Here is a 25,849-nt window from a genome sequence, read left to right on the forward strand (position 1 = left end):
GACAGATGATGCGATGCACTTGGGTTAGCGAGCGTTTTGGGGCCCGCTGACAGGCAATGCGGTAATCTTCGGGATAGCAAGCACTTTCAGGCCCGCAGACAGGTTTTGCGATAATCTTCGGGTTAGTGAGCGTTTTCCGGCCCGCCGACAGGTGATGCGATGATCTCCGGAAGCGAGCACTCAGAGGCAGCAGAGCGACAATTTTTCTCACGCTTTCCGGCTGCAGCGGGTCGCTAACGGGGGTTAGCGACGATTTTCAGCGCTCTTTTCTCCACAGTAGAACTAGAGGCCCTGGAACTCACCGGAGCCTCACCTGCAGATAGAAATCATCACTGGGAGGAAACAAGAGGCTGGTGGTGGAGTCTGATGTGCCTGAGACTCCTGCAGGAGGCTAGCTCTCTTCTAGCCCTTGGGTGATTGCTGTAGCAAAAATAAAAGTTCCTTCAAAGTCCTTTTCCTCTTCTTCCAAGTCCAGTAGTAACCACTGCAGGCCAGTCCCAGAAACAGCACACAAGCACAAGGACAGTCCTTCTCCTGCATATTCCTGTACACGGACAGAGGTTCTTCTTGTTGTCCAGGAGCAATACAAATTGTAGGGGTTTGGGCACAGATATTTATACCCCAAAAGTCTTTGTTCTAAAGAGTCACAAGTCACTGAACCCAGCCAGAACCAGTTCTGCCCAGCCCTGGAGCACTTTGTTTACCAGGCTGCATCCTTCCTTTCAGAAAGAGGGGCTCTGCCATCAGACGCCCAGTGGGAGGTGGAGCCAGCATTCACCTTGCCAGGCACAGCCCTATTCAGGTCCAGGAGCTACCCCTCCCCATACTCCAATGCAGATCTCTCTATTCAACCCAGGTCTGACTCAGCCTGCCCTGTCCCTCCAAAACCAGACAGCCAATACACATAACAGCAGAGCACACTGGAAGGCTGAGGCAAGAAAATACCTACTTTCTAAAAGTGGTCTTTTCAAACACAGAATATAAAAATAAACTTCACTAAAAGATGTATTTTAATATTCGGAGCTCAGCCATACTAAATTAGTTGTTCTACCATGTTCTGCGGGTCAGTTAGGATTATAGAATGCAATAGCCAAACCTCCCATTCTAGCCTATGGAGAACAGGTAGCCTTACAGTAGTGAAAAACGAAATTGGATGTAATTCACTACCAGGACATGCTACACACATCAGAGCATGTCCTACCTTACACATACAATGCACCCTACCATAGGAGTGGCTTACATGATGCCAAGGGAAGGTTCAGGGGCTGGGAAGTGGGTGCACTTCACAGCCAAGATGGCAGTTCCAGACTGCACACAGACACTGCAGTGGCAGGTCTGAGACACACTTTACAAGCTGCTTCTGTGGGTGGCGCAAACCAGCGCTGCAGGCCCACCAGCAGCATTTGGTTTACGAGCCCTGGGCACACACAGGCCACGCTACTAGGGACTAACAGGTAAGCCAAATAAGCCAATCATGGATGTACCAATTCACATGTCAACTTTACACAGGGAGCATTCGCGCTGTGGCACTGAATGGCAGTGGCACAGCGCCCAGAGCATCTATTACCAGCAAAAACAGAGGAGACAACAGCGAAAAATGGAAGGGAGACCCACGCCAATGGTGCCAGGTCTAACACAGATGTACTTCAGACAGCAAGAAATGTAACCACGAAACAAAAGGGGCCGCTCCCTAAACAAACATCAACCTGAGTGCCGCGTGAGTAAACCCCCTGTAAAAATGAAGTCTGGGTGGGCATCGCCCTTGACATCCATAGGTCTCTAAATTATAATAAATGTTTGCACTAAAACACAACTCCTGATCTCCTGCTGGGAGTTCCTTTCAAGTGTCTTCAGGGACCACACTCAGAGATAGTAGCTACTTTAAAATAACTATGGCTCAATATCTGGTTGACTTACAAAGACTGTAAGACCAAGGGCAATGCAGTGCCCTAGCCCTGTAATCTTAATAGCAGACAGCAGCATGGAGGGTCTCCAAATGTCAATATCCTTTAAAAGCTATACTGGTTTGGTTACTTCTTCTAGTGAGTTTGCAAATACAATAATCTTGTTATTCTAACTCCTCTGCTTTAAATGGGTGTTATTTGCTATGTTAATCGATTATGTTTTTTGGTCGATTGAAATATTCTTTGATCGGAGTACTGTGCAGCTGAGTGGGACTGAGCTCACTCGGTCTCTCTGTGTTGATAGTAAGAGGATTTGGAAAGTGGGTGACTGATGCTTCAGGTTAAAGGAGTAGGGAAGGACGAGATTTAGTGTTCCTCATTAAACAACCTGTCTCTTCTTTCCACGTTTTCTCCACCATACATACGTACTTCTAAGAATGACACATCTGTATAGGGGCCTGCTGTTTATCTTATATCGAATTACATTTCTGACTGAGATGTCCCTTAAATCACACGTGACAGAAAGCCCCCCTGTACTGTATCTGGGAATGTCAATAGTCTTAACGTACAAAATCAAAAGAGGGGAATTCATAAAGGCCACAAAACAGTACTCGCCCAGCATATTACTTCTTCAGTAGGCCCACTTGGCTGAATCCCAGGTCCCCTTCCTGGAGTCCACACGAGTCCAGAGGCGTAACATTTCTTTTATGTAGAAAGATACTCCTCCTTCAAAATACAAGCCATAGAGTGTAGCACACAAGCCAGCTACCTTATGGTCACAGGATCCTTAGAAGGGCATCCTGTCATATGCTTAAACATTTATGCCCCATGTTCTGTGTCCACTTTCTTTTTTTCAGTACTTAGACATATCTTACTTGCGTCCCCACCAGGGATCCTTTTGATGCAGGTGACTTAAATTGAGTTATGGAGTGGGATTTTGAAAGATAGTCCCTAGATCCACAGTTCTATTGAGATGCATCTATGGCTTGCATTACATTCTGCTTCCAAGACCTATACCTTTTTCTCAGGGTGCATAAGTCCTTTTCAAGTCTAGATTATTTCTTTATTCCTACAGATGACTCCCACTTGGTCTCTGATGTACCATTCTCCCCTGAGCATCTCTGACCATTCCCCACTGATGCTGGATATCAGATAAGGGGAGGGGTTTTGCATTTAGAGTTTGAATGCATGGTGGCTAAAAGATATAATCTTGGCTCATATATACTGAGTAAACAATCTTATTTCCAAGCTAACACGGGCTCTGTCGAATACCATATCATACTATGGGAGGCATTGAAACTAGTAATCCGTGGAAAGGCAATGAGCTATATATCCATTTTTAAATGAAATAGGAAAGAATTGAGGCCTTGGAGCAATCTCAGGTTCACATGGAATACAGGTACAGGTTGGCAGAAGAGAACATAGCTACAGGTTGACAGGAGAGCGCAAAACAGTGGTAGCACCAGCAGTGTACTATATCTCATTAAAACAGCACTTGAAGACTGATGCTAAGAACCAGTGGCTTACATCCCAGAGCAGTTATTGCAAGTGCAGCAATGAGCTGTTAGGGTCCTTCTTAGGTTATGTCATTGCGAACATCACTCTTGTCATGTAGGAGAAATTTGTTTTAAAAATGGGACTATTCTTGTTGGCGGCTGACAAGAGGCGATGGAAGAATTTGCCTCCCTTTACATGTGCCTTTAATGGTCAGCAAACACACTAAATCAGGCTGTATTGGCCTCAAGTTTTTGAACCTCTGCTTGACCACACTACCAAATGTAGATTCTAATTGCTTTATCAGATGATATCTTAATATTGATGACACCATCTCCCAACTTGCATCCTGAAAAACTCTGGTATGACTGGTCTGTCAATTGAACTTTCAAATGCTTAACACCCAAAAAATGTCCTTTTTTATATAGATGTATTTGGGAAGGCACCAAAAACAACATCCTAGACCCAGGATTTGAGAGGGAATTATTACAGTCCTTCTAAAACTAGGAAAACTGATGGATCAGTGTGCCTCTTCTAGGCCTATATTCCAAATCAATGTATAGGCCAAGATCTGTTCCAAAGTTCTAACCAAATTCCTTCTCACCTGTATCTAATACTTTGATCAGGTAGACCAAAGCAAAATCGTGCCTGGCCGGTTCACCTGACATAATATGAGACCAGGCCTCTCCAACGAGTAGCTCCTAAGCGACTAGTAGCTCTCCAACTACCTACAAGTAGCTCTCCTGTTTGCAGCCCGGCCTACTAAATTAGAAGCTATTGCTTGGTAGTATTCAGGCTCCAAACTACTTCTCTGTATTCCTAGAATCAAAAAGGCTCGGTTAGGGGGCAAAGCATTTACTTACCTTGCCCCTACCCTCTGGAATGAACTCCCTCGCCAATTACACGACTGCCAGAGCCTTTCCCTTTTTAGAAAATTGTTAAAAACATCTTTACTAGGCCCTATTGTCTGACATTTTCTGCTGTCCTAAGCGCAGAGATACTCCTTACGGGGTGATTCAGGTGCTATACAAGCTTATGAATATCAAATATTAAAATATATATACAAAAATTGAAAAGTGAGTATTGGAGACGAAAATGTAAACTTGTCTGATGTATTCAGTATTCAAATTCAAAGATTAGAAGCTTGGGATGATTTTCATTGAACATAAGTAGATCTTACTACAGAAAAAGTTGGAGACCTCTGTATTAGGAGTTTTCACAACACATTCACACTTTCAAGTCTCCTGACCAAGCTTCTGATACATTCACTAGATTTCGAGTAGGAAGTAGATTTGTTCAACCGAGACTACTTCTTTGTGGTTGTCTTAAGAATTGAGTTTGGGCTTCAATTACTACCATATATTTGCATTACTTATATGTGACATACAGGATAACCGTACCATGTCCTCCTCTTTTTCCATAGTGAGGAACACCACGCAGGGCTGTCCTCCCTCCCCCTCATTATTTCCCCTATCCACGAAGCCTCTAACCAGAATGCTGCACAAAGATGTAAAAATCTCAGGTTTTCAATGAAAAAATGGAGGTGGAGGCCCGTGTTGCATTGTATGTAGACAGCCTCCTGTACTAGCTGGGTCATCCTTTGGACTCTTGCCTTTGCGCACCACACTTGTGGAATCACCTTGGCCTCACCTCAGGATTAAAAATAAATGAGTCCCTGCCAAAACGTTTCCAAGTCTGCTGCACCACTAGCGACGTGCCGTGAGATCCTGACCTCAGGGTGGAATCAGAGTGCTTCACAATAACCAGCTTGTTTCCTTAGTCCTTGGCAGGTAATTTTACCACTCATGTAGGTTCTCTCAGGACAGACGTGGACCACACTACCACTGTCCTTGATGGGTTATATTGCAATTGCAAAAATTATCTTGTTGCCAAAAGGATTGCACAATCTTCAGAACTACCAACTCTGCCTCTCTCCAGCACTTTTCTGCTTGCTTAATGCTTTGCTTTATAGATTCTTATCAACAAGGGGCAACCCATGAGTCTCTATAGCCAAATTCTATATATCACCATACCGCAGTGGTCTTGGGATGTCAGACATAGTATAATGCTACCATGGGTTACAACTTTTATTGATCAAGGACTGGGTATTTTTCCCACACGCTTAGTCCCTGCATACAATACTGAGAGATTGATCACGGTGGTCGATTCTCCCCTACATTTAATATATGTGGGGGAAGTTCCCAGTTGGACTCCCTCCACCACTAAGTTAGTATTTGATCTATGAAAAGAGTCCCTATGCATGATTTTTTGGACTGGCAGACTGACCTTTGAGACCCCGCTTTGGTTGGGGACAATTCTGGCTAATGTTGCCTCCCTTCAAGGTTTTACAGGAGGAGGCCTCAGATGCATCTCACAACGGAAAGATGTGCTTCCTTAATCCTACCTCCACAGGTTCTCAGACTTGCAGCACGGTTTTGCTCATTCCATATACCAGTTCTGTTGAGATCTACGGTTAGGCCACATACTCCCTCCCTAAAGGATGCTGTGGCCAAGATCTCAATGGGTGCTTTAGAGGATAAGATGACTACGTGTATTTATAGGCCCCGGGTTATTAACTTGCCTGATTTGTTTTCAGACTTAAGAGTGGCCTGTGAGGGAGATGCGAGTATTCTGTGAGACAAAGATTGACATAGCACCTCTAATGTCCACACATGAAATAGTCATCTCAGCTCGACTTTGCTTTTTTCAGTTTAAGAATCTGTACAGGATATACTACACACAGTCAAGACCTTTTAAAATGGGACATTACTCCTCCCTTGTTTACATAAGATGACATGGAGCTAATGCCACCTTACATCACAACACTTGGAAGTATCCAACTTTCCAGGTCTTCCGGACAGCCATTCTTGATAAACTCACAAGGCTCTTAAACTGACCAATCCAAATAACCCAAAGTTTATCCTTCTGCATAACTTTGAGGACATAGAAGCTGATTAAAACACCAAAGCCTTTTCACACGAGAGTTGTTGGACTTGCCCCTCTATGCAGGATCATCCCCCAAATGTTTTGCTGTTTACCCTCCACTTTTTGCTGAATTCATATTTGTTGGCCCTAGAACTCTGTGCACTTTACCACTGCTAACCAGTCCTAAATTGCTTGTGCTCTCTCCCTAAAACATGATTAAATTGGTTTATACCTCATTGGCATATTTAATTTACTTGTCTCTTGTAGAGTTGTATACCATACACCCAGGGCCTGTAAAATTAAACGCTACCAGTGGGCTTGCAGCACCTTTAATGCCACCCACTTTAGGAGCACCTTACAGCATGTCCCAGGCCTGCCATTGCAGCCTGAATGCAGCTAAAAACTACTATGCAGACTTGGCATTTAAACCCCCTTGTCAAGCCTTCAACTCCCCTTTTATTACATGTACGTCATCCCTAAGGTAGGCCATAAGTACCCCACAGGGCAGGGTGCTGTGTAATTAAAAGGTTGGACATGAACTTTTAAGTTCTACGTGTCCTGGCAGTGAAATACTTCTAAATCCATTTTTCACTGCTGTGAGGCATACCCCTCCCATAGGACAACATTGGGGATTTCTTATTACATTTAATAAGCTGTAATTTCCAATTGAAAGCTGAGTGATAGTTCATGTTTAGTACCTATGAAATTGTAAAGATATACACCCTTTAATGGTACATTCAGATTTCTCATTACAATTTTGAAAATCTCATAAATAGAAATGTGGTATTTTCCTGCCCTTTGTGTCTGCAGCCTGACTTGGGTCACAAGACTGGGTGTAGCTCACAGACTTTGTGAATTACTCAGAGACAGTTACACTATAGAGGGACTAGGTGTGCCTTGGTGGGCCATCTGCTGGCAGAATGGGGGGAGGAAGTTGGAGCTGAGCACAGCCCTACTTACACTTGAATTGCCTGTGCTCTGCCACAAAGTGTCCAACAACCATATAGTCTCACTGCAGCCAGCTTGAAGCCAGAGGAGTCAGGAAATTCCATGCACTTCAAAGAACCTTTCCAGAAGCTTCTCCCACCTTCAGAAGAAGGGCACCAGGATATCAAAATAGGACCTTCAGACCCACTCTTCAGTTCACTACTGGACCGAAGTACTGCCTGCTGCTGTGACCTGCTGTGCATTCTGCCAGACTGCTGCTGTACCTAGAAGGACTGCGTTGCTGCCTGGAGCCTGCCTTGAACCCTAAGAGCCAAGCCCTGCTGTTGAGCCCTGCTCTACATCTGCACCCACGACTACTAGAATTGACTCCAAGGGCTAGTCTTCTAGCCTCCTGTTCAGAGCCACATAGACGTAACAGGCTCCCACCATCTTGAACCCGCACCTGGACCAAGCCTGAGTGAGTCCTCAACCACAAAGAGGTGTCCTACCAGTCCCTGACCTTTGGTTGTGGTGCTAAGTGTGCCCATATGGGCAATTTCCAAAACTTAGGACTGACAAAATTTGGCCAAAAAGGGTCATGAGGAGACCGGGACCCACCTGCTCGCCTTTCCACCCAACGTGCATCGCTGGTCGGGGATGGACTCTGCAGCTTCTCCCGCTACGTTCTTCTCCGCAGCGAATCCGTTAAAGCAGTCCTTTGCCAAAGGGGTATCCAACCTCGTGGAACTGTTTTCGGCTACAGCCTTCTGCCTCGTCCCGCTGGAGTTTTTCCAACTCCTATTATGGTGTCTTTATGTCTGAATGGAGAAATCTTCCCCACAGCTTCAACCCAAAGCCATCCGATGAAGAAGCTCTCTCCTTGGACCCTTCCTGCAGACTTGCCCCCCTGAACTGTACCTTCTCAGGCATTTTTATTCAAGAATGTTTCTCAGGCTGAAGGTAAACCCTGACTGGACCCAATCCCCTTCTTGTATCTGGACCGCACTCCATCGTGATCAGCCTTAACTTTCGACTTTGACCTGGCCTCTACCGACTAGATGCCAGCAGTTGGCGATTTGATTTTTCAGGCGCTATTTTGAACCTTAATCTATAAAAATTCATAACTCCACTTCTGCTGCTTGGATGTTTGTCATTTTGGTGTCCAATGATTTATTTAAATGTACTCTAGTTTTCTAAATGGGTTTGGGATTTTTCTTGTGTTGTGTTTTCACTTTATTACAGTTTGTGTGCTGCATACTTTACACATTCCCTCTATGTTAAGCCTGACTGCTTTTTGTGCCAAGCTACCCAAGATTAAGCAAAGGTTAATTTAAGGACTTTTTGCAGTTGACCGTGCAAGGGATTGTGGCTTTTGCTTGACCAGGGCTCACACCCCAATCAACCAACAGCCCAATTTCTCACAAGAGTCTACTAATAGCTGTGAGGAACATAGCACTGCACTGGAGTTCTGCAGGTTTTCTCCCTTTATCGGAGTTCATACAGCACACAAATAGCCGTCTTTATTGTGAAACTATTATTCGAAGCAAGGGGTGCTTCATAAACACGACAAAATCTGGGACCCATGCAAATATTGTTCTCATTTGGACTGACATCCTAATTGGGTTATGTTTCAGTGTAATTAACATAGATCAGTCCATGTATTTACCCCCTAGACCCCTTTAAACTGCATCTACATGGAACCCACATTTTTTGAATCCTTGTGAATCTGCTGTTCGTGAATTGTTTGAGGTTAGTTCTAATGAATGTATAGGTCTTCACCACAATTTCAACAAATATGTTCTTTTAATAACATTTATGGGAAGTTTGGTAATAACGCTATACATTTTAGATTTTATTGTATGTGATAGAACCATTAATGACTCTATAATACATGAGAGTCTGTAAACCCAGTATAAATGCTGGTCTGTAATTCCTTTATAATCGGCAATTTGCAATGCACGTAGTAGCCGATTATAAAGAAAAGACAACCAAACTCGATTGTAATAAGTTATTGCAGTCGAGTTTTGACATCGGAATGCCTGATACCAGCGCCAAGGTGAAAGGCAGGCCAGGTCACGGAGGCGATGTTTAACCCTTCGGGTGTGGCCGTTGGTCGCACTCCCTTCCCAGTGTGTCTGCCTGCCGTTGGCCGACACTGAGGAGGGTTAGAAAGGCACCTCTGGTGAGGGTTTACTTTTGTATCTTCAGCTCTGGCTACAGGGCACCCTGCCATCATTACTTCTGACAGTGAAATGAGACAGGCTTGTTTTACTTTCACTGAATCAGTGATTGAGGGCTTATCACAACACCTGGCACACTGATTCTCTTAGCAGAGGTATAGTTGGAAAGGGGAGAATCCCCACTTTTTTAATTCTTCCTCTGCCCGTAAATTCCTACTTGGGAATTGCCACAGGAGTGTGGTCCCCAAGCAGGGATACACGTACTAGCCACTAAGGAAGGGGGAAGCATCCCCTTAAATCCCTGTCATAAATATCACCCTCATTGCCCCCCAATGGGAAAGATGGGGGTAATTGCCCCTGATCTGCCCCCTGGGTGGCAGGAAGCCCACTAGACATAAGGGATTTATATAAAAATAAAAATATAGGGGTGGGGTCTGCCCACCAGGTCATGGCAATGCCCCCACCCCAACTGCATATGGAAAGTCTTTCTGCCCGCCAGGGTGCAGATGTGGGTTATTACCCCCATCAGGGGGTAATTGTTGGGTGGATACCTTATGTGGAAAAAAGTTATAAAGCCCTGAGTGCAAACTACCCCAAATAGCCCCAAAAAAGGCTTGGTTTTGGGAGAGGGCTAGCGGCAGCAATTAAGGGGTTAAAGCAACCCTCTATTTCTCTAGCTCAAAGTGAGTAGCAGAATGCACCTGATTTTTTCATTGCATTCCGTAGATGATTATAGAAAAGTTTGAATATTTCTGAATGTTTCTACACACTCAGAACTATTGCCGTTTTTTTTTTTTTTTTTTAAACTGACTTGTATTGAACATTTCTAATATCTTTTTGCAACAAATATCAAACAGGTTTTTGATGTGAATAATTTTGCACTAAAGGTGTTATTTTTATTCTTCACGTTGGCAAGCATGCTCTCTCTTTCATATGAAAGAGCTACACAACAAGGTATTAAGTGGTTTGTGGGAAAAGTGATGGTGTGACCACTTGTTATATGGGATTAAGCCCCCCCTGCCGTACATGATGAGGATATCGCAAGTTACCTCAAAGTTCCATAACCTTATAAAGGAACTTGGCCTTTGGCCTCGTTCCTCTATATGGTCATGGAACTCCACAATGACTTGCAATATCCCTATAGTGTACAGCAGAGTATACTTTATCCCTTTTATATTCAGCGACTTGTGACACACAGTCGCCAATTATAAAGAAAAGACGTCAGAACTAAACTGTAGTAAGTTATTGCAGTCAAGATCCTACCTTGCAATGCCTGCTTGAGAGCTAGTAGCGGAGGCGAAAGGCAGGTCAGATTATGGAGCACATTTGAAGCAGCTGTTTTTACAACGAAAAAAATGTAGTTTGTCTTTCTTATGCTTTATTTTTCTACCTGTCAGTGATAAACAGAGAGAACTTGTTTCTTTTTGGCACTCCTTAGATAATTAGAGAAAAGCATGAATCTTTCTGCATGTTTCTACACATTCCAAGCAACTGTTTTCTAATACCTGCGTGCAACAAGTATCTAACAGGTTTTTGACGTGTTTCATTTTGCACTAGAGGTTTTCTTTTTATCCTTCATGTTTGCAAACATGGTCGCTCTTTCACATGAAAGAGCTATGCACCAAGTTTTTTAAATGATTTGTGGGAAAGGTGATGGTGTGTCCATGTATTATATGGATAAAGGTACCCCCTGGCGTATCTCTTAGTTCCATAACCTTATAGGGGAACTCGGCCTTCGACCTCCTCAGTCACTTCCAATATCATTATAATGTACAGCACGGGGTACTTTATCCCTTATATGACGAATTATTTATAGTCTAATGAAACAACAAGTATCTTTCAGGGTATTTGAACACAGAGCAGAATCTCAAATCTATGCCATTTCGTCTCAAGATATTACATTGACTGTAAAGTATTCCTAAATTTCCTATAAATTTTCTTTCCTTTGGCGTGAATCCATTTGAGCTGCCATGCTCCTCAGCAATGCAAATTTAGGCGTTTCCAACACAAAAACATCAGGTGCCTGCAGGATTACCCATAAAAATGTTCACTGAACTTAAAGACACCAATACCCATCCCTCTATTATTAGGCATCTCCTGGTAGCTTTGTCCAGGTTACGCTCCTCTACTTACTTTACACCCTTTCCTCAGCAATATTATCCCTTCATTTAGATTCCTATATCGCCTCTTTTCTAACAACATTCAAATACGTGTCAACTTTTATACCTGATCAAGAGTCACAGGCCTCATATTGGTTCATTGTGACCAGACACTTGATGGCATAGTCATTCATGCTAAACTCCTCAAATATTGAGGTCCAAAACTTTCTATCTTCTTCAGCACGCATCTCTCTTTATCAACTCCTTCCACTTTCCGCAGGACTAGCTGACAATTTTTCTCCTCAGCCAGAAACCCATGGGTTTTCCTCTGCCCATCCATAAAAACGGAAGCCCGAATTACCAAGGGAGCTACAGGAACACGCTTCCAATAACTGAACATATGTGTGATAAAAACATCTCCAAGGTGTTCCTACACACCTCAAGTTCCCATTATAGAAGTGCACCAAAATAGGTGATTACTTGGAATGTGTTGTTCTTCAAAGACTAGTGGAGACTGGTAAAATAATATGTAAATGAATATTGGAAATCAGGCTAAGAAAAGTGTTTGGATCAATTAGTAGCTATGAAATGGGAATGAGAATGGGAGGGGAATATGTAGCATTGTCGCAAAGGATTAGTAATAGTTACTCCTGTTATTACTGAACTTGGCAGGGAAGGTAAATGATGTGACCTTCCTAATAATATGGATGTAGCTAGTTCTCAGGCACTGCAAAGATGCATTGATTAAAGAAGTTCTTATTTATGACCACACTATTGAATCAAAAATTTAGCTTTACATAAAATTCTTCCTCTAATTGATAAACTTGTGTTTTTTGCAGTGTAATAACAAAAAAAGATAAAATATGTGAATGTGGTCCTTTAGAGGCAATGGTCAGCATACCGCTCACCATGGAAGAGGTTGTTATGAAGAATCCTATTATGGTATGTATATTTATACTGCTTCAATCACTGGAACATAATGTGCTACCAATCTTTTTCTCCTCAGTAACTTATCCGAACTCTCCAGAGATGTTTCTACAAAGCACTAAAGTCAGCCTGTACCACAGATCTCTAAACTGGCTTTAAAATGTCGAATTTAACTCTTGATCAGCAAATAATAGTTGATTGGCTAGGTTCATTATTGCAGTAACCCAGCATTTAGTTCTTAAAATCTTGGATTACGAAGGAGTGTGCCCCTTTAATGACCGATATCCTATTCCCCCAGGCTATATAATCACTCTTCAAGACTTTTTCAGGAGAAAGGCGATAGGTCTGGCTATTGACTATAAAGACACAATCAATCCAAGAATGCAGAGACTTTGCTGATACGCCTCTACATTTCCAATCAAGTGCCTGTAAATTTATTTCTCCTATATCACGCCTCATCGAGTACTTGGTAGCTTAGATACCACTAACCACAGAATTAACCACATTCTAGGTGATTTTAATTATTGGGTGTAAGACTCTTTTCACATTACCATCGCATAATGCGAGGCTCAGCCCACATCAAGGTCTGTACTCTAGGTCTTATGAATAGCTCAGATATGTACATCTGTTTTGACTGGCTCATCTGACCAGCCTATGATGAAATTCACCTTAAAATGTATGGCCCACGTTAGGAGGCAGGGGGAAACGTGTAACATGATGAAATGGCTTCAACCTATATTGATTAACAGACTAGAAGGACAAGCTGTCTTTTTACAGCTGGGAACATAAATTCTCAAGGTATTTATCCATGAGGGTGTACGTGGACACTAAATAAACTTGGTGATAGATTAAGTATGCTTAAACTTGAAAATAGGAGACTGGGAACAGCCAGGCACTATATGAGACTGAAATGAATTATTTCTGAAGCTAAAATATCCAAAACTGAAAATAGAAATCTCATGGTTACATTACGCTACCATTCTCTAGCATTGAGAGAACTTGCATCATACTAAGCAATAGCTCACCCCTAGGTCAGACTAAGGGGCTTATTTATGAGAGCCCTGCATCACTTTTGCACAACGTAAAGCAGGGCACACATGACGCAGAGCTCTCATTTTGAATCATGAAGCCACGCAAAGCCACTGCGTGGCTTTGAGTGGCCTCATAAATCATGAGTAAGTTGGTGCAGCGTAAATTGCTGCGTTGCCTTACTCTGCACCTGGGAGTCGTTCTATGGGCGTTGCAGTGGGTTTTCCCATGGTATTGGACACTTCCCCAGATTTACAAAGTGATGTAAGCCTGGGGAAGCACCAAATCCATACGCATTCAGAGTTGCAGTGTAACGAGGAGAAATATGTTTATTTCTCTTTGTTTTTTCCCCTTTCCATGTGTGCTGCATTTTGCAGCACACTTGGAAAGAGGAAAACGCCTCTTCGATTTGCTTTTGTGCAGGAAGCTGCCACTTCCTGATCAAAAACAATACTGTCTGCAAGTGAGGCTCCCTTGTACCATGGTGCAAGGGTGCATAAGTTGGCCCTGTGCTGCATAAACAGCGCCAGCACACGGAGGATGAACAGGAATGCACTGAATGCTTAAATACGGTGCAGTCCTGCTCTTTCACTTTGGCATAGGGCAGCGCAGCAAGGTGCTTGGCTGCACTGACCTACGCCAAAATCCCATAAATTAGCTCTTAAATTCACAAATCTAGTCTAAAAAAAATAAGTGCACGTGTCCATGTTAGACTCTGTGCCAGCTGCCGTGTTGAGAACCCTTGCTGCACCTCCACCGGTCTTATGGTGTTACAAAGAAACTGATCTACAGCTCTAGCCAGCAGTGTGGTCCCTAATCACTTATGTGGGCTGTTATGACATGGTTACTTAAAATCGTAAGGCTGACCTTGCTGATTAAGGCCATATCTTAAAACTTCATTATTGATCTAGACCATTGGATAAGGCAGTACACATGCAGGTACAAACGTTATTTCGAGGCAAATTACATTATTCATCCATGCCAGCCCTTGAATAGGCATTAGGTCTGTTGTGCCATTATTCGAGGACCTCATAAATGGCCTTTGTTTAGGTGGGGTGGGCATTTTAGTGTTATCGGACCAGCAGCGTTTGATGATTGATCGTTTATTTTACTACAGTGTCACTGTGCTGAGAGTATGCCACGAGGCTCTGGACTGGATCCGGTCATTAATGATGAATCAAGAACATGGCGTTACCAAAACTTCTATTCAATCAACATTTACCTAATCAACTTTTTGGGGCCCTCACTGTTTTGCCCTGTTACCCAGTTTCTTGAACACCTCTCTTGAGAGGAGTTCAGGCGACTGGGTCATGAACCTATGCTAACGAAACACAGCTTAATATTCAATTAAACTTTGTATGCAATGTCAAGATGCAGCTTCTTGAGTCTGGCTGGGATAGGTAGAGGTCAATAAATAATTGACTGACTCGGATTTTGGCATCATATTTGTTGCGATTTATTGGAAAACATGACCTAATGATCTCTGGCTAGTGGGCAAGCTCTGTATATGCCCTGTAAATATACTGGCACATATTGGACCTAATCTAAAGTAAGATAAACTAGAACAGCTTTACTATCGCATCTTTCCTTGCCAATGTATTTAGGTATAGTCTGTAAAAACAGAACATCAGTACAGACAGACCATGATAGGTAGACTGCTTCTCATGACACTGGCCTCAAGATGTCACACTCTTTTTGCTGCCCTCATTAACTCAATGTGTGGGTTCCCTGAATATGTTTTCCATTTCCAGGACTGATCAAATGTATTTGACGTCAATATAACTTGGTTTACATACTTGTTTTTTTCCACATTTCTATTATATATTTCTATTGTACATTTATTACAAAAGAATATGACATTGTCCAACTGTAACCACCAAACCAAAAATCCGATAAAGATTTGTCTGAAAATAAGAATGCATTGCCTTATGGTAAAAGTGCTAATAGAACCCAGCATGATTCAGAGGAGGCTTGAACTTTGAAATCTGCACGGTTTTGATCAATTGTGAGTAACTTTCATGTTGATCCATTCGTAAACGGATTCAAACGAAATAAAGTCAAATTCCCTTCAGAGGAACAAGGTATGGTACAGAAACGCAATGCACATGTTAATACTTGCATCTAAGACACCAAAACCCAATGATTAAAAAAAAAAAGGTTTAGTTGACGCTATATTTTGATTTCGCCATTTAATTGGTTGAAATGGTCCACCTCGCCTTGGCTGTGAGCATATAAACACAATAGGCCAGAAAGACAGCAACGTTTCTCAAAAGTCGCAGCCAAACTGAAGAGATCTTATGAAGGACAGGAGCAGAGAAAATAGGTTAGTTGTACAGCTGCACACAAGTATTCTCTTGTGCTCACACAGCCTCAATTTTCATCCCTTGCACCGCTCTAGCAGAATGCATTCAACTATACAAACTAGCCTTCAGGACAACCGTGTTCCCTCAATTTACTGCAATTGCCATATTATTTAAAATGTTTATTCGTTTCTGTTCTAGGAAGCTAAACGGGCAAGCAGCAACTGGACCAATTATGCCAAGAAAGAACATGGAGAATGCTACAGGTCCATACAGAGTACAGAGGATGATCAGTCTCATCAGGGCAGCCATTAAATCAAGCATTCAGTCTTCATCGCCAGGACACCTTAACTGCAGAAAAAAACATTTTTCTCCTACTTAAGGATTATTTATATTCCATCCAAACTATTTAGTTTTCATGCACGTATTAATGTAATTAGTTGATGCTTCTGTTTGTTAGTACACCTTTCTGTCTGTTAGTCAGAGTGAAAAAAGGCTTTCTCAGTCTTTTTTCAGCTCGCCCAAGAAAAGGTCCAGTTTGGCCTAATCCATACTGTTGCCTAATTACTGTTGCTCTTATGTTCTAATGCAAAGTTTGTTTAGCAGCATAGTAAAACAGATAAATAAGCAGCTCTAGTTCTGCTGCCTCACTGGAAGCACTCGAGTTTGTTTTATTTAAATTATTTATTAAAAACGTTTAATATAGTGCAAACTGGACCACATGGGGTATCAGAGCGCTTTACAGATTGGCAGTTATGAAGGCACAGGAACACAACCGGACGAGAAACGGACAAAACAGAACAATCATAACAGTTCAATAAAGACAAGTGTAAAATAGCAAGTCCTAGGGTGACTGGGGATCTAGCCCAGAAATTTCTACAGCAGAATTTCTTTAACTTTCCTTTTGAAGGAAGTTGTGGTATTAATCAGTTTAATTTCAGGTGGGAGGGAATTCCAAATTATTGGTACAATACCTTAGAATGCTCGATTATATGGAATTTCTGAAGCTTGAGCAGTAAAGTACTGGAGCCCCTAGAGGATCGGGAGCTCCCAGAGAGCTCAAGCTTTTGTGCAAGATATATTATATTAGGGTGTTGAAATGCAAAGCTGTGTGGGTCTTTGTTTAAAATATTGACTTTTACATTTAGGGGCATTTGGCTGAAAGGGGAAGGTGCTGGGGGTGTTGAATTAATAGAAATCTCTAGGGCAAGTGAATTTAAAATTGGGCAGGGCACCCTGATTCAGACACATCCATGTCGACTAAAATGGACGCTAAAACATCTAAAAGATTGGTTGCAAGGTCAGTTTTAGAGGAAGAGATATTGGCTACTAAAAACAACAGATATTTAACATACTAATGTGGAAGTGGTAGCAGAGAAAAACATACTAGATATATGCTTTCCAAGTACACACTCCGACATCATGACTAGTTCACAGCTCACCGAATTAACAAATAAAGACATTTTGATTGAACTTGGGAAACAGCAATTATAAGGTACCCTTAGGACTGGTAAAGCAGAGAACATTTTGAGGGGTTTTATTGGGTTTTCAAACTGTGGGGACCTGGTGCAGCACGCATTGGCGTTTACCTTGTTGAAAGCTCACATTCCGCAACTGGATAATTACCATGAGCACTCATCTGTGCATCAATACCAATGTTAATGAGTTGCGTATCACAAGATTCCAAAAGTATCATCCAGTAGGGACTTAAAAACTAAGAATAGTACATATCGAACGATGGTATAAAATATGGGTGGTCTGAATGAGGTGTCCGAGTCGTCTTGGAGCCATTGTGCCTAGTGTCAGCACAAGAGAGCTACTGCACATTTTCGAGAATTATTTTGGGTCTGGAAGAATCTGCAGCTAGAATTATCCATGAGAATTCCCAGATGCACTGCTTTTAGTCTGTTCAGTGCAAAGCCCTGAACTAGCCAAAGACATCTAGGTATACATCTATCTCTCAGCAAGTATTTTTAAAATGTAACCCAGGAGGAATATTTTGCAGAGTGAAGAACAAGTTGCTGACCTTCAGTAACGCCATTTCTGGCCTTTGATCCAACCTAAGGGTTGAAATATCAGATTTATAATCTGAACATACTGGACTCTTAAGGTTGAGGGAGCGCTAAAAAAACAAAAGCCACCGCATTCAGGGTGGTTCTGATGAAGTGGAGCCGCTGCAAAAACCTCAGGTGTGACTTCGGCACATTAATGGAAGAACCCTACAATGTTAACAGATTGGTCGTCATCTGTTGTTGGTTTGAGACTGTTCGAAGCCAGCCTGTTTCGTGTAGCCAGTCATCGAAGTATGGGAAGACTGATATTCCCAACCTCCGAGGACGGGCAGCAACCAACACCATCATAAACACCCGAGGTGCATTGGTAAGGCACAAGGGGTGCACGTGGAACCAAACGTGCTGTTGACCTACCTGGAACTATAGGACAAGGATGTGAAAATATGTATTCTGAAAGTCTAGTGCCACCATCCAGTCTCCTAGATCCAGGGCAGAAAGAACTTGGGCCAGGGTAAGCATCTTAAACTTGTCCTTTTGAAGGAAGAAGTTCAGAGGGCGATGGCCTCTATCCTTTTTCGGGACCAGGAAATAATGGGAATAACCACCAGTCCTGATTTATTGTGCTGTCACCCTCTTTATTCTCCCTCTGCAATTGTGACTGAAACTCTGCGCAGAGTATGAACATGTGGTCCTCCAGGTGGTGTTGCGGTGTGGGTGGCATGTCCTGTGGATAGGACAGAAAGGGTAGGGATTAGCCACTCTCTATGATTGGAAGCACCCAATTGGTCCGATGAGATGCTCCGCCATGTGGGGAGGAGAAAGGTGACCGGAGCTCCTACTTGCTGATTGTGAGGCACCAAGGACAAATTAAAAAGGTTTTTGAGCAGCGGCTGCAAGAAGGGTGGGTTTGTGGTCTGGGAAGAATATTGCCACTGGGGGCTTGAACATTGTTGGTTGGCACCCCGGCCTCTCCCCTTAAAGTGCTGGGTGGCCTGTGGCTGCTGAGGCCTATATTGACACTGCTTCTACTGATATCCCCTGCTGAAGCCTCAAAAGAGGATTTGTTGTTCAGGGAGCTGGCAAGACGGCTGAGCTAAGGCCAGAGAGCGAGCAGAGGCGTTGTTCTCTTAATTTCTTGAGGGATAAATCAGCCTTGCCCCAAAAATGTTTTGAGCCATCCAACGGCATATCCATTAGGGATTGCTGGACATCCAATGAGAAGCCCTTGAAGTGGATCCAGGGGTGGAATCTAGCTGGTGCTGACTGCCCTACCCAGGCAGTGGGTGGTGTCTAGGCCAGTTTGTATATTTTGCTGCATCTTGGCCGTCGCGGATAAGAAATTGTAGGGTATGTCTGACATCCGCAGGGATGTCTGGCAAAGACCACCACTCCCTGCCACAGTGCTCAGTCACAGATCTGGGTAAAATACATCATTGTTTTGCACACCACGCCATTCCAGTTTAGGCCCAGCCATATGCAGATCAGTCTTGGCCCTGCTCCCCATGGAACAGTCCAGCCTGCTTGCTTGTTCAGATTAGGGTGTGCCTCAATGATGGTCCACCTGAGGCTCTCTGGGGGGGTGACCTTTCTCCACAAAATGTTGAGTTTAGTCTGTAATCTATGGCAGCGGACGTTACTACGATGTTCCATTATCCTGACCGTTCCTGCTCTCGTGGTCATCCCAACATAACGTAGATTGCAGGGGCAGGTGATGGTGTAAATGCAGTTGGTGGTATTACAATTAGTGTGTGGACGTTAAAGGGATTTACATAGTTGTCTCTGTGAGGGGGCACACGGAGCATGACCCACAGGGTTAGTGGCCTGTAACAGGAGAGAGACACCACAAGGAAGACTGGTTATCACTGTTGTTGCGGGTGTCAGTTGGTGGTCGAGTGATAAATGCAAACGTGGGAGGTGGAAATGTAAGATCGCCTGTCTGTAAGATGCCTTAATGTTTCAGGACTATTCTCTTGATTCTGTTAGAATGTGGGGTAAATGTAATCACACAAGTCAGGACTTCCTCGTTGTTCTTGGAATTCTATTCAAGTAGAGCTTTCCTATTATTGTTGCGGGCCAGTTTCCTGGCTGTGTTGATTTTATGTGCAGGGTAGTCTCATTGTCTAGGGTTATGTGCAAGTTGTGCTGCCAGCTCATCATAGTATTGGGCAGTACTGCAGTTTCATCTGAGTTGCAGGAACTGTCCAAAAGGGAGGTCGCCCCTCAAAGCCTTGGGGTGGTGGCTGCCGTAAAGTAACAAACTGTTACAGTCTGTGTTTTTTTTTTGTGAATCGTCATTTGTAGTCTGCCCTCTGTCACAGTTATTTTGAGGTCCAGGAAAGGGTTGTGTGTGTCAGAGATGGTACTAGTGAAATGTAGGTATGGGTTGAGAGTATTGACCCACACGCAGAACTCATCACATGTTGGTCTATCCCTTTTCCAGAGTACCGGGATATCATCAATGTACCAGCGCCATAACAGTTTGTTGTTAGAGTAAGGTTGGAATTATCAAACATGCATCTACAAGAAAATGCTCAAATTGCAGCCGACGGTTCAGCACATCAAACCCCAAGTAAATATAAACAGTAAAAGGCTTGTGCAGCTACTTCCAGAGCTTACCACAATTCCGCTCCACTGGAAACCACATAAGCAAACTTTGTAAAGAAGGGAAGGTGCACCACATCAAAGTCAATTAACTCCAAATGTATCCAAAAATATCTTTATTGTTATGGAAAGTAAGAATTGGACATCAGGCAATGCGTTTCGTTCCACAGCTGGAACTTCAACAGGGCTGAAAACACATATACAAAAACACTTAAGTCACACTGAACACCAACAAACAAAAACACTAATATTCATTAAAAAATACATTAAAAAAATACAAACATAAACAATGACATTAACTGAACGACCCAAGACTAAAGACTTCACACCGCATATATAAAACATCATAAAGGTACAAAACCATACTTTAAACATTTAGACATTTAAAAAGTGTCACAATGGTTTTACACTTAACACACAACATATTTTATATATAAAAACAGACGTTAGTTGTCCTTAAATTAAGTACAACTTAGATCTTGTATAAAGTGCACTAAACATATATACATGTTATAATTTGATTAAGAGAAGCACACAAAGAAGGAAAGATAAAGAAAGAGAAAGGGGAAGGGAAGATGCAGGAGTGGAGGGACACACGTCCAGGAGGGACGCGGTGAAAAACACAGATAGTGAAAAACTAAGGTCCCAAAATAGACATGCATATAGATATATAAATTTGCACTGTGACTGGATAACTATCCAAAACCAAAAAAGGTCAACCCAAACAGGCCATGATTCTCACCTTAGCTATTTAGATCAAGGGAAGGTTTGCCCATATATTCACACCACGGATGTCTTTTAAGTATAGGTAGAAGACATCCTGATATCTAGTGAGGAGAATAATAAAAGGTGAGCTTTCAATTGTCCCAGGAGGAGTGGGTGGTGCCTATCCAGTGACTAAGCACCCAAAATTACACCCGAAAGACCTCAGACCCAAACAGTTCTTAGGACGTCGTCTTACCTCAAATGATAATTATAATGCAATTGTAAGTTCTACAACTTCGTTCAATACCCCCACAATCACGGTAACCTTTGTAGCGGCCCAAATCCTAATAGGAAGGGAACATATTATCTCATTAGGCGCTTCTGACACAACATAAATCATAAGTCAATGAACAGATAACGCTCAATCTCACTAGATAAAGACAAAAACCAAAATTCAAAAAAGCCGTCCAAGAGTGCCACATATGCTCAATGGCAATAATTCCAATGCACAATTATACTGGTAAATTTGACAAAGTTTACAGAACCTCACAACCAAGGTATCTTAGAACGTCGTCTTACCTCAATAACAATTGTAATACTGTTGTGAGTTCTACAACATCGTTCAACACCCCACAGTCCTGGTGACCTTTGTAGCGGCCAGTAACCTAACAGGAAGGGGACATGTTCTTTGTTAGACGCATACAGTACGGCATAAACCATAGGTAGGTGCATAGGCAAACACTCAATCTCATTAATCAAAAAGTAGCGTCCAAGAGTGCCACATGCGCGCACTAGCAATTCCTCCTGAGCACTGTTATACTGACAAGATCGACAGGGCTTACATAAACGATAATGACTGGAGGGGACATACGCAATGCTAGTGAGGCTAAGAGCCTCAAAGTATCATTCCCATTTCAATCAATCCGCTATATCTAAGGCACCATGTATCGAAGATTGAGTGGAGAAAGGGGAAGATCACCCCAACCCCCTCGTAAGGTTAGATAAAAACTTTAAACACCAACGGTCAAACCCCATATAGCCACGTCAGAGTTGTAATGTGCGGTCTGAAAGAATAATTTGCCGTGGTGGGGCTGCCTAAGATGGAGCGGTCAAAAGCGGCGCGTATATCTCCAATGTCCATATCTCGCCCCAGAGTTGATTATAACACTCATGTTCTAATAAAAACAGTGCTTGGTATAGGCGCGTACCACTACAAAGTCCATAACCCAATAAAATGCTTTCGGCATGGTCCATGTGCTCACCTGGATAAGATACAACGGCAGCAATGTTTCCTCGTCCGGAGATTCAAAAGCCGGCGCCATATTCAACCAAGTTTAAGTAGGGGCATGGGCGTGATCGCGCATGCACCGTGTCATCGTCAATTCCCAACGTGCTTCACGTATCCTATTCGTAGTAGGAAACTGCCACATCCAGACCGACGCCATATTGGAAGGGTGTCTGGGACCACATAAATGTACCAGAGTTAAACATATATTGATCCGGTACTTGAATATATAGTAAAGCCAAGTACCAATAATGGAGGCAAAGTTCCTAAAGTTTAGTTCCTCATGTAAAATTACAAATTTTATAAACCGAGACAATTTTGTCAATTGAACCGTACATAGCCTATAAAAATCATTTCAAACAGTGTAATTATATATTTTCGTACCATCGTAAAATGCCATATGGACTCTAATTGATGCATCTATTATTACATAAAGAAATGCATCTCTCCATCAGTATTATGCCCCAGGAGGGTAGCCCCAAGTCGGCAAATCCATTTGGACTTGGTCTGCCCGAGTAGATTTTCACTATTACCTCCTCTTGTTTGCACAGGGACATGATCTATAGCATGAAACCAAAAGGTTAGATCATCTGGATGCTCGCTGTAGTAATGGTTTGTGATGGGATACCTATCATCTTTCGTTTTTTTTATAGCCCTGCGGTGTTCCTGTATCCTCAATTTAAGGCAGCGAATAGTGCTGCCAACATAAACAATACCGCACCTGCAGCCAAGGACATACACCACATGTGTGGTATTGCAATTAAGGAAATGACCAATTATGAATTGTTTGGATAAGTTGTAACAAAAGGACATGGTTTTATTTCTTCCCCAAGGACAAACATTACACGTCCCACAGGTATAAAAGCCTTTCGGTTTCGTGGGTAGCCAGGTTTCTGTCTTCTTGGGTGTAACAACATAGCTCGGACAGAGGGAATTTCTTAAAGACACCCCCATCCTATATGTAATGGATGGTCGGACTTCATTAGCATCCCTGAGCCCAGGGATTTTTTGTCAGGAGGTGCCAGTTCCTACGGAAGATGTTAAAAATCATGCTGCTGTGTGGGGTATACTGGGTAATAAACCTGGCCTTTTTGATAGTCACGCTTGTTAGTGGCTTGTCCCTCAGTGTGTCATCTATCTTGTAAACTCTGGATTCAGCTTTATCGAGTGTCTTCCTTGCATATCCCATTCTGGCAAATCTCTTTTTTGATGCGCTAATATGGGTTTTGAATGCCTCTTCCTCACTGCAGTTCCGCCTGATCCTGGTCATCTCGCCAAACGGGATATTATTTAGGACAGAACTGGGATGTGTGCTAGCCGCGTGCAGTGTAGAATTGCATGCGCTTTCCTTCCTAAAGAGTGTGCTTTGTATCCTACCTTGTTTGATGTAAAACTGTATATCCAGGAAATTGATATTTTCCTTATTATAATCCATGGTAAGTTTCACGTTACAGGTATTACTGTTCAGGAAGGTGAAATATTGTAAGTGTTCCTCAGAGCCGGACCATAAGAAGATAATGTCATCAATGTACCTCCCCCAGTACACAATGCAATTGGTCCAGGGGGAGGCACTTTTGCCGCAAGCATGCTCCCTCTCAAACCATCCCATAAAGAGGCAGGCTTAGGAAGGAGCAAAGTTGGAGCCCATAATGCTTCCATCTATCTGCTGAAACCAGCGGTTGTCGAATAGATAGTAATTATTGGTTAGAATGAGGTCAACCATTGTCATTATCATCTCATTATAGTCAAACAGCTCCACATCCTCCCTATCCAGAAAGGATTGTACAGCCTTGATCCCAAATTTTGTCAATACAAGTGTAGAGGCTTTCTACATCAAATTGACAAACATGAGGTCCTCTGACCACTCAAAATCTTTAAACTTCATTAAGATATCTTTACTGTCCCTAACATAAGAGGGTAAATTAGGGACATGCTTCTGTAGTCTCAGATCAACATATTGTGATAATTTTTCAGTGGGTGAGCCCACCCCCGAAATAATCGGTCTACCTGGTGGGATTGTCCACCTTTATGAATCTTCGAAGATGTATATACACAGAAAGGTAGGACAATCCACCCACAGGTATCTACATTCGTCCTCGGTCAATAAACAAGTATCTTTCCATTCAGTAAGTTTGGCGTTAATCATGATGGTAAGGCTCGGGACAGCCTTACCAGATAGCAGAGACTATTGCTAAGCTGTCTGGTTATTTCTTGCATATAGTCGCTATGATTCATTAAAATGACGTTGCCGTCTTTATAGGCTTCTCTGATAACAATATTTGGATCCTTACTCAGTCTCTTAAGGGCTAGTCTCTCAGAGGCCGTAATGTTATGGTGAGCCTTTGGTGCAAACTTATTAGGTACTTCTAGATCATATAATTCATCTGTGACCTTTTTAAAGAATACATCAATGTTCTGATAAGAATTTGTAGGTATAAACTTGGATTTTGGATGAAGGCCACTATCCGCACTCTGGTTCTGAGGGATGTTAAAATTTGAGTAAAGATGGAACGTCATACTCATCTTCCTCATTAAGGGACAGTAAACAATGTACAACACGAATATCCCAAATGGTGTGTGTCCCAGGGTGTCTACTGGCTGTGGCTCCCCCAGGATCATGTGGTCTGTTGGAAAAATAATCCTTTAGTTTGAGCACTCATATAAATTTGTATAGGTCAATATGTGTGTTAGTCAGATCACCACTTTGTGTGGGACAAAAATTCAAACCCTTGCTTAAGATGTTTGTTTCGTCAATGTCCAGAACTTTGACAAATTAACAATTTTCAGGTCATGATTAACGCTTTGCAAAACATTTGGATCAAAAACATTACGTCATGTTCATTGAACCTTCTTCGGCCTCGTTCCTGTATTTGTCTTGTTCGATGTCCCCCCTGTTGTTTCTGCCCTTTGCCCTCCTCCCTCCCCTTCTGGTTTTGATTGATCTCTTTTGTTGCAATCAATTGCCTATTCGCAACTTGGCCAGTTCTTTTTGGAAGAAGGAGGCGCCTTCCCCTAAAGGGGCCACGGGCATGGTAGTGTTAGAAGCAGTACTGCACAGTGATGAGACAGATAAATTGCTATTCGAACGTGTTTCATCACTTTGATCTCGGTCGTCTCCAGTTCTTTTTTTGTCCTCTAATCCCTGCACGCCATCGATTTTCTTTGCAAAGGTATAAACCCTGTCATCCCTGTAATTCCGGTCGTCCCTTTTGATTTCTCTTAGTTTTTTTTAGCTTTCAGGTAAATCTGGTGACTATCACCCGTTTCAAGATCGCATAGTTCTTGTCAATTAGTTCTTTTTGTGGCATACTATTAATTTCTTTTTCTAACATTTCTAGCTCTGCTTGTAGTAGGATTTGCATCATAGTTATCGATGCCCCTTCTAGATTACATTCCCTTTCTTTTAATAGTTCACTACTTAAGTCTTCGAAGGTGGGGAAAAATCAGTATCCGCAACCCCC

General features: G+C 42.6%; 1 protein-coding gene across 1 annotated transcript in view; it reads left to right on the forward strand.

The window, feature by feature from the left end:
- Positions 1-16,439, forward strand: part of LOC146817966 (uncharacterized) — a 737,869-nt gene extending 721,430 nt beyond the window's left edge. Inside the window, exons 15-16 of the mRNA XM_085611444.1 lie at positions 12,369-12,471; positions 15,987-16,439. Coding sequence (XP_085467570.1) covers positions 12,369-12,471; positions 15,987-16,100 — 217 coding nt within the window. The 3' untranslated portion in view covers positions 16,101-16,439. The remainder of the gene's footprint in view (positions 1-12,368; positions 12,472-15,986) is intronic.
- The last annotated feature ends 9,410 nt before the right edge of the window (positions 16,440-25,849 follow it).

Source organism: Triturus cristatus, chromosome 6, assembly GCF_964204655.1.
Source record: "Triturus cristatus chromosome 6, aTriCri1.1, whole genome shotgun sequence".
In the NCBI taxonomy this organism is placed as follows: Eukaryota; Metazoa; Chordata; class Amphibia; order Caudata; family Salamandridae; genus Triturus; species Triturus cristatus.